This window comes from Sinocyclocheilus grahami, unplaced genomic scaffold (genome assembly GCF_001515645.1).
Source record: "Sinocyclocheilus grahami isolate Dianchi unplaced genomic scaffold, SAMN03320097.WGS_v1.1 scaffold174.1, whole genome shotgun sequence".
NCBI classification, from domain to species: Eukaryota; Metazoa; Chordata; class Actinopteri; order Cypriniformes; family Cyprinidae; genus Sinocyclocheilus; species Sinocyclocheilus grahami.
In genome coordinates, this window is record NW_015505353.1 from 1,323,768 (window position 1) to 1,334,171 (window position 10,404).

Genomic DNA, 10,404 nt, shown 5'->3' on the forward strand with positions numbered 1-10,404 from the left:
GAATCTCTTTTATGCAAAAAGTCCATATTAATGTGTGCAGTTTGTTTTATTTATAGTGTTTTTTGTAATATTTCATTCACTGATTTTGTCTGTTGTACAACATTGGGCTGCATGTTGTGTCTTATTATCCTCAGTCCGTTAAAGAACCAAAAAAATAGACCTGTTGATTTCAGTCTTTTTCTTGTTTCTTTCTGTCCCAGAATGCCATGACCTCTCTGCCAAATGTATTTTTGTGTCTATGTCAACAAGTCTGTTACAACAAGACAATAAACAGACCAACCATTGTTATTTGTTCCTCTTTTTTATTTAGTAATAATACAGGGTAGATACAGGAATCATGGAGATACATTTTATACCTTTTAAGACCTTTTTTAAGACTCTTTCCATACATTTTACCAATAATTTTAAGATTAAAAACTTTCATCCTAGCATTTGTATCCTTTTTATCCTTGGTAAATAAAGAAATACTAAATGAATACTGCTATCTATAAATGATCTATGGAAAACAAAATCAATTTCAGAGAACAAAATAAACTTGTTTTCATGAAGGTTTTTTAAATAGGCTTTTACTACAATTTCACTGTAATAAAAGACAATAAAAGTATTTTAGTTTGGGAAAATAACTAAAATTATCTGGAAAATAAAGTTAAAAACCTGAGTAAAGGCACCTTGTTGGAGATATATTACAACTAGACTGAGTACTCTTATGGAATTTACAAAGATAAAATGAATGCAAAATATTAATAAGCAAGTAAATGTCTGCACATAGGAACATTAAAACTAAAGCAAGTAATTTCTGCATGAACTAATATGTCTTTGTAATTGGGAAAACGTGTTACAATTACACTTTAACAGCCTATTTCAGCTGTCAGTAAAAGCACTAACACTGTCACTCAGAAACAAAGGATGCAAGGCCATGGATGGCAATGCACAGAACCATTGGGAGGAAGCCCTCTCTACAGGTAATTTCTGAGGTTAACATGTCATTCTCTTTCCTTAGTAAAACATTGCATGACTTAAAAAGTTCCTCCACTCTGTGGAATTCATTGTCACTTTGGAGGAAAACAGGCATGGTGTCCTTGCTACTAGGCATATCGCTAGTAGTCAGATGAATCACCTAGGTTTACAGAAAACAAAATGGAATAAAATTATTACATTTTTTATTTTAATGTTTGTTTTGTTTTGTTTTTTTGTTTCAACTACTTTACATGTTTCTAAAGCATTCATTCAGAATCTGCATTGGCATCCAACAATATTAAACTCACTACATCCTGTAGACTTTGGAGACCTTCAGAAGTGCAGAACGGCTCTAGCAAGTCCAGTCCAGCATCCGTGAGTTCTGAATAAAGTGTATGAGTGAAGACAGACAGTCTACGTACATATGAAACCTCTGAGTTTAGGTACAGTACTAACCGTCAAGAGAATTGATCAGCATTTCCATAACATTCATAAGCTCCATGCTCTGCCTGCTTGCTTTTGTTGAGCATCCGTTCTGATGAGATACAGCCTTGTGACATCCATTCTGTTCTTCTGGTATGGGGCTTGATTCATTTAACTCAGATGCCAAGGGAGAATCCCTGTGATTGGCTGTTGATATCTGACATCCATTATAACTGGACAATGACGTTGATGTGGTAAGTCCACTCTTGTCAAGTTGTTCACCTTTCAGTAAGTCTAAAAAAGCACCAATGATCTGGCTCTGTTTTTCAGACAACTTGTTGTCTAAGAAGCACGGAGCTTCACTGCTGCTTAACACCTCAAGCTTAAAGACAAAAAGACAACGCGATCAGAGAAAACTAAATATAAGTGATATAAAGAGGAAAAACCTTTCATATCTATGTCATTTTTCAGTTACATGACCCTTGACTACTTGAAATCTTGAAAAATGAAACGTTTACTTTTAATGATATTCAAACTAACACTAATTAAATAAAAAATATTGGAGGAGAAATAAATCTGTGGATACAAGCACAAAATAGAGAAATTATGGCACATGTCACCTTTAAACTCTCTTAAAAATTAGGAAAAAGTTCAAATCTACCGTGAAATAATCTTTAAAATCATCCTAGAGGACAGAAAATCCTCTTAAAGAAAGAATCACCCTTTTATGCAATTTCACAACGTCCTTCTGCAACTTTTGGACATGATTTTAGAAAGCATTGTTTCTTATCGTTGTTCCTTATACTATCACTCACTCTTTCCACCAAAGCTGACAAGACAGATCGGTCCGTCAGAATTTCCCTCAGCAGGAGAAGGATGGAGGAACGGCTTTCAGCAGGCAAGTCAGCCAGTGCACAAAAGCTAGTTTGAACGTCTGCAAGTGCTGCAAAGAGACCACAAATATACATCTCAAAGTGCCTCATTATTATTATCGCAATGTCCTAAGAACCAGGAACTTAAAAAAGGGTAAGAGAAATGCAGGGCTAATCCTACTTCTGCACAGATACTTTAGCAGAACACAAAGGAACTGAAACACACACCTTTTTTTAGAGTACTAAGTGGGAAACCTTCCTGGATCAGTGGCCATTGACCACCCCCCTCTGAGAAATTGGGAAATGGATTCTGGGAAATGTCATCTGATTCCAACCCACTGGACCAAATGCACAAATCTAAATTCACACAAAAATCAAAACTCAGACATGGAAAGCCCAAATACACAGCACATTTGTCAAACTGTTTTTTTCTTCTTCCAAATAATACACATAATTAATATAAAATGATAAAAATACATATAAATAAAAAATAATAGTAATGAATTTAATATATGTTGATACATGTAATAAAAAAATCAAAAGGAACTGTAATGTTGTTAAGCCATATTCAATAAATGTCACTGACCAAAGTAGCCGTCACTTTCGATGGTCATTTCAATGACACTGTAAGCCATCACAGTGTCCGGTGGGATGTGTAATGCAGTCTTAGAGCCACACTGAAGTTCACCGCTGTCTTTAACGTGCATCTGAAACACCAAAGAGGCCGATAATTCTGTGTTGTTGTTGTTTAGTATTATTTATATACAATTAGTATTTATTCATATTTTGAATTAGCATTTATTTTTATATTTTCAGTTTTGATTTTAATTTGAGTAGTTTTGTTATGTGCTTTTTATTTAGTGCAGTTTTTTTAAATTTCTATATAGTGTTAATTAATTTTTATTTAAGTTTTAGTAAGTTTAGTTCTTCTCAATTAAGTTTTAAGTTTCAGTTTTTCATCCAATATTTATGTTATTTTATTTTATTTCAGCTTTATATCAATTACTGAAAAGTATTTGAATAGTTACCAATAACAACACTGAGTCAGAAAAGGAGATTTATTAATGACATGATATGATATGATAATGACATTCATTAATGAAGCTAAACTCCTGATCATTACCGTTCAATCCCTGAACACACTACTTCTTACAAACCTCGGCAAAACCAACCGCAGCATGGCAGCTGGCCTTCTCCAGTTCTGTATAAGAGATGGAGCATGGGTGGGTGGTGTAAATTCGCTCTTTAAGGATGGTAAAAGCCATGTTTTTTTTGGGGGACTGCTTGAAAAAAGAGTTTTTGAGGTCCAACTTCCTAAGGGGGTCATCAAGGTAAAAAACAGAGGAACGAATATCAAACCACATCAGATTGTTATCTTGTATGCATCAAAATGTCAATTTTGTCATCATATACTCATCCGCATGTCATTTCAAATGTGTGATTTTACAAAAAAGGTATTTTGAAAAATGTCAGATTTTTTTTTTCCATACAATGAAAATGAAAAGTTGAAACATTTTTCAAATATCTTCTTTACAGATTTTGAATAACATGAGGGTTCAAAATAAAAATAATTTTTGAACGAACATTCCTGTCAAGAGATACCACAAGGTTCAACTTTAGAATTTGAATTGATTTTCCAAATTATGATTAAAAAAACATATTCTCCTTAGTTTGTAATTAACGTTCATTTAAGTGGGTCAACATCATATTAAATAGTTTTTCTCTAACCTTCCTCTAATGAGCTTCACAAGACTGGGAATATCCACATCTTCCCTCTTAAGTGTCCCGACTGATAAACTAAGTTTCGATGTGCCCTGTCCATTCGCATTTAGGGAGACAGCAGAAACTCCCAACTCTATAGATCCAGTTACAGAGTTGCTGTACTCTCCCTCAAACTTTACAAACTCTTTCTCCTCACACACTGATCAAAACAAAGAGAGATATTAATTTCAACAAGGACAGACACAAGACAGTTCCATTTAGGCATATTTTGAAAAAAACATCTGTTTCTACTGAGATACCTATTCACTATGCACTTTACCTGGTTTAATTGGATCCCCTTCCAGCAGGTCATTGAGTTTGAATCCTGTGGGTTTGTATTTAGTTTGCTGCCAGAACCAGCTTTTCTGGGTTTTCAGCACCACCGCAAGCGCCTGGAGTTTTCCGGAATCATTTAGTCTGGAAGTCGCAATCAGAGCACCCTTAGGATCTAGCTGTCGGACCAGCTTCTTTGTCGCTCTGTCAAACATCCTGTGCAAAAACACATAAACAGACAGCATTAAACCAAAGTGGAAAATGTGAACACTTTCACTGACTTTTCTCAAGCATTGTTCCTAATGATAAATGCAAACTGTATAAAAGCAGCAACTGAATTACTGATTTAAATTTTCCCCACAGTAATTCCCAAATATACATGAACTTATCTTACATAATCCTTTATTAGTTGCGAAACCACAGAACTATCATAACATATGCAAACAGCCATTCCACAGCAGAGGCCAAACATAATAAACCAAAAATACACCAAAATGTGCACACAGCGGTTAGTGAGAAGTTCTCTCCTCATGCCAAAATCATGAAGTAATACCAAAAACAGGAATAAATAACAGAAGAGAGAACAGATGAATTTGAATAGCACGGATTAGGTGAGATTAACGAAAGGTGAAATAAATCAAATCTTACAATGAATTAAGATGTCATGGACTGCTGAGAAGGGCTGAAAATAGCATTTCAACCACAGCTGTGCACTGCAAATGGTGGCTTGTAGGTGTAACACAGACATGGTTCATATTCATGTTAACAGAATAAGACAGCGTAAAAGCTTTAGTCTACCGCTCTAAAGGGCTTAAACTGGGAGAAAATTAGGGTAATTTTAATTGAGGGGCTTCCAGTCAGTGGAACTCTCTTGACAATGGGCCAGTAAAGCTGTAGTGACATGGTTTATTAAACAGCATTACTGAGTTATGAACAAAGGATGTTAAACAAGTCTAGAACAGGGATGGGCAACTGGCGGCCTGCTGGATCATATTAGACTCGGATGATCAATTTAAAAATATTTGAAAAGCAAGTCAAGTAAAGATTGCTTTCAGTTTATGATTTCAATACAATCTCCGACCAGGAGAGGTCGCTAGTTTCCAGCCACTCCCCGTTTTAATTTTAGAGTAGTAGGCAATAGTATCATGCACAACCGGAGGCTGCAGTTTCGGGATCGCAGTTCTAGGACCCTATTCTTTTGTAACAGTGCCACCTACCGAATTGGATCACTAAAGATGGACGACATGGACAGCAATCAGAGTGAGTAACTTTACCGATTTTCAATTAAGTTTTATTTTATAACCTTTAAACGATGCAAAGTTTACGTAGCCAACGTGAGAACTGCTAAGAAATAATAATGAATTCCAGATTGCTAGTTTTATTGATTATTACGATGTTCTTAATTCGTGGCCATGATTTAATTAAGCTAAACCTTGTTGACATAATGACTACAATATGTAAATCTAGCCAGCACATTAATTAAACTTAAAAAGATGATAAAAGCATGTTGATGTGAGATTTACCTGTAGCTTACTGTATTAGTGTGAAAACTTGTTTGATACTCATTGTTTTAGCATATTAGTTAAGTATAAATTAGGACTGCACGATAAATCGCATGCGATATTTAACGCGCATCTGGTCAGAAAGCCGGTTCTGTAATCAGCGGTAAATCTCCATCACCTGTGGGCTTTCACATTGAGCAGCATTAACTGCACAGAGCCATTGTTCACTGACGAGCCACTCAAAAAATCGCACGAATATGAATGCTTATAGCGCTTAGCACCACCCCAAAGCGCACGTAGGTGAGCTATATAGCGTGCTGCGCGCTATTTTCATCAAATTTCACTGATTTACAAAGGAAGCGCTATCAAGGTACGGAACGGCCGAGCATCGCAGCATCTCGTTCCCCTACTCAGGGAACCAAGGTTACATATGTAACCGAGATGTTCCCTCTCATAGGCTCACTTCGATGCTGCGATGACGTCATCACTTTGTGAACGCTATACCATAACGCCTGACGTACCGTAGCTAGCTAGAAGACCAAGGAAAGCGTCTGCTCAAGTAGATAAGACCCTGGAGCCAGGAGCCATCCCTATGTCCAGACTATAAAACTTGATGAATGTGCTAGGAGAGGTCCATCCTGCCGCAGCACAAACATCTTCCGACGAAGACCCTTTAAAGAAAGCCTGAGAAGAAGTCACTGCTCTTGTAGAATGAGCACGCACCCCTAGAGGCGAAGTCAAACCAAAAGCGAAATGGAGTTGAAGTGACCTTAGGAACATAATCAGGCCTAGGTCGCAAAAACACTTTTACCAGTCCTGGTGCAAAGTCCATACACGAAGGACTAATGGAGAGAGCCTGCAGGTCCCCTACCCTCTTAAGGGAGGATAAAGCCACCAAAAGAACGGTCTTAATGGTCAGTAACTTCTCTGACACCGACTCCATTGGTTCAAAGGGATGGCCTGTCAGGCCCTCCAACACAATCGATAAGTCCCAAGAAGGAACTCGGGCTGGGCGGAAAGGCCTAAGCCGTCTCGAACCCTGCATAAAACGTGACACCAGGGTGTGATGACCAACCGAAGCACCTCCTACGAGTGCATGTCCTGCCGATATGGCCGCGACGTACACTTTAAGAGTGGCGGGGGTAACCCCTTCAGAAAAACGACTCTGAAGAAACTCCAGTATTGAACCTATAGGGCAGTGAACTGGATCCAAAGTGCGTTGTCTACACCAAGAGGCAAAAAGTCTCAACTTGAAAGCATATAAGCGTCTTGTGGAGGGAGCCCTAGAATTCATAATAGTGTCTGTAATCTCAGCCCAGAGACCAGAACACATTAGCGTACTCCGCTCAAGGGCCACGCCCATAACCTCCATAATTCTGGTCGAGGATGCCAAATCATGCCCCGAGCTTGTGTCAACTGATCGTGTCTGAGGGGAACCTCCCATGGAGGGCCTGCTAGTAGACTGATCAGGTCTAATAACCACGACTGAGTGGGCCACTGCGGGGCCACCAGCAACAGGTGCTCCACTCTTTCTGATCGTATTCTGAATAGGACTGCTGGGAGCAACCGGATTGGGGGAAAAGCATAAAGACTGGTCCTGGGCCATTCATGGGCCAGACCATCCGGCGACGGAGGAGACAGGGAAAACCGAAGCGGGCAGTGCGTAGTCATGCTCGAAGCGAACAAGTCCACTTTCGAACCGCAAGCATCTCCAAACGGTTTATGTGCCGGTCTCGATGTACCTCTGTCCAGACTCCACCGACTGGATCTCCCTGATGGACCGCTCCCCAGCCCGTAAGGGACGCGTCCGTCATGACCGTTTTGCGGCAACACAACGTCCCCATCTGGACTCCTTCCAGAAAGAACTGGGGTCTCATCGAGGGGCTTAGAATACGAGAGCCTTTGCGTGTCACCGTAATTCTGCGAAGCGGGTGACAGTGATGCGAAATGTTCTGGCTCTTGGTCCACCACTGAAATGGTCGCATGTGAAGCAGGCCCAACTGAAATACAGGGGACGCTGCCGCCATCAGACCCAACAGCCTGAGACACAGGCCTACATGTACTCGGCGCCCTGTCTTGAACTGACCTAGACAGATTGAGCTAGTATTAGCCAATCGTCTAGGTAGTTCAAAATTCGGACACCCTGGAGCCGCAACGGGGCCAGAGCTGCCTCCATGCATTTTGTAAACGTTCGAGGAGTCAAAGCTAGTCCGAACGGAAGAACACAGTATTGAATTGGTATGCTTTGCCCTCGAAAGCAAACCTGAGGAACTTCCTGTGCCTCCTGACGATCTGGATGTGAAAGTATGCATCCTTTAGATCGATGGTCACAAACCAATCTCCGGATTGAACCTGAGACAGAATGGACTTTACTGTTAACATCTTGAACTTGCTCACTCTGTGCATGAGGTTTAGACGACGTAAGTCCAAAATCGGACGTAAACCACCATCTTTCTTGGGTACAACAAAATACCGGCTGTAGAAGCCTGACTCCATCTGAGTGGGGAGTATCTCCTCTATAGCCCCTTTCTCTAGGAGTGATATGATCTCCTGACCTAAAATCGAGGCGGAGTCTGGAGGCCACAGCGAGAGAATCGAATACGCTTGTGCGGTTCGTACACTCTCTCTAAAGGAGGGGCTGGCCTCCGAAGATGATCAGAGGAATCAGGAACTGCTTTTAGGGGCCTGAGGACGAGAGGGCTTTGCCGTCGAACTCAGGTCTACTCGCTTGCGTTGCCGTGCGTAAGCCGGTGGGCGAGACCTAGGACCCCAGTCTTTACGAGGGGGTAACCTAGGCGGTGGCTCATGCCGCTGGACCTCGCAGTGCTGTAAGGATGAAGAGCGTGAGCGAGCCGCAGGTGGCTGACGTTCCACTTCCCTAGCCCTGCGAGGGATGAGTTGACGGAACGCAGCTGACTGCTGTTTCGCTGCTCTAAATTTCTCCACGACCGTAGTGACCGAGTCTCCGAACAGACCGTCACTCGAAATGGGGGCGTCCAGGAGAAAAGTTCTGTCCTTCTCTTTAATGTCAATGAGAGTAAGCCAAAGATGGCACTCAGCTGACACTAACCCTGCCATGGACCTGCCCACTGCCCGAGCTGTGTGCTTGGTAGCCCTAAGCTCCAAGTCAGTAGCTCGTCTGAGCTCTTTAACGGCCTCTGGAGTCAAGCCTTCTCCCTCATCCAGCTCCTTGAGCACGTCTGCCTGATAAGCCTGGAGTACACCCATAGAATGGAGTGTAGCCGCGGCCTGCCCAGCGGCCATGTAAGATTTTCTGATCAAAGCGGAAGTAACCCTACACGGCTTGGATGGTAGCAGAGGGTGTGATTTCCAAGACGGAGCAGAATTTGGCGCGAGATGTGCTGCGAGAGTAGCTGTGAGCCGCCATTTTAGAAACCGTGGCGAAATCAGCGGCGGCGGGATTAGTGATACGCGCCGAGAAAGGTTGTTTCCAAGACCTCGAAACCTCGTAGTGGAGGTCTTGGAAAAAGGGGAGAGGCCTACGGGGCTGAGACAGAGTGCGGCTGGACAAAAATCGATCGTCCAGTTTTGACTGGGACTGAGTTTGTGCTGGCTCGCTATCCCACTCTAACCCCAGCTTATCCACAGCGCGCGTTACAACGTCTGTAAGACGGGGAAGTGCGTTTCTCCTGTCCACTCGAAGGGAGAGAACTGCACAGTTCGCCCAATAAATCCTCAGAGTCGGAGGCTGCTGTGGACAGCACGTCTTCATCATATGGCATACAACCGAAAGACATCGCATCGCGAGCTTCCGGGGTAGGCCGCAAATTGTCATTAACGAAGACCACGGGATCCCCGTAGCGTTCTTCGAGCGCTTGCACATGGCCCGGAGAGAGCGAGAGAAAAGGAGAAAATTCAGTTGACTCGCCCTCTAAACGCCTCGGCTCGCATGCGTCACCCCAAGCGACCGTCTCGTGTGGCGCCTCGGCAACCGCAGAAACGGGATAACGGGGGTTAGACGCGAGGCCTACTCTATTTGAGAAGGCCGCGAACCTCGAGCGCAGTGCTTTTAGCCGTAGGCTATCACAGTGTCGACAATCAGAAAGGCCGCTAAGTGCCGCTTGGGCATGCTGTAGGCCCAAACATTGCACGCACCTGTCATGAGTGTCTCCTCCTGCGATGAACCTGTCACACGGCTCGATGCATCTCCTGTAGCTCATCGTGTCCGCTGAAGAGGAGTAAACTGCTCTTTTTAGAGAAATAGCTAAGAACAAAACTTTTTTTTTTGCTTTCCTACGGGCGACAGATGATTCGCTTCCTGAAGGAAATGAAATCTGATGAAAATAGCGCGCAGCACGCTATATAGCTCACCTACGTGCGCTTTGGGGGCGGTGCTAAGCGCTATTTGGCCAATGAATTGGCGTGATGGTATAAGGGCTTCAGACATTCGTCACACCGAAGGTGTTCCCAAAGTGATGACGTCATCGCAGCATCGAAGTGAGCCTATGACAGGGAACTGCTGGACTTCATTGTAAAGTTATAGGGATCTGAGGAGCATTTAGTGGTACTTAAACAATGTTCACATTTAATCATCATTACAAACAAACTCATAGTAAAGGTTCACCAAGGGCCTTAATTAGGAATAACATTAACAA

General features: G+C 42.3%; 1 protein-coding gene across 1 annotated transcript; it reads right to left on the bottom strand.

The window, feature by feature from the left end:
• Window positions 1-639: 639 nt before the first annotated feature.
• LOC107593618 (non-syndromic hearing impairment protein 5-like) lies at window positions 640-10,140 on the bottom strand. The gene is made up of 10 exons (XM_016283418.1): window positions 10,121-10,140; window positions 4,294-4,502; window positions 3,981-4,173; window positions 3,410-3,566; window positions 2,839-2,959; window positions 2,481-2,609; window positions 2,196-2,323; window positions 1,414-1,762; window positions 1,266-1,339; window positions 640-1,117 (listed from the first exon to the last, which is right to left on the bottom strand). Exons 2-10 carry the CDS (start codon window positions 4,499-4,501, stop codon window positions 890-892), a joined length of 1,587 nt encoding a protein of 528 aa, XP_016138904.1. The 5' UTR covers window position 4,502; window positions 10,121-10,140; the 3' UTR covers window positions 640-889.
• Between the last annotated feature and the right edge of the window lie 264 nt (window positions 10,141-10,404).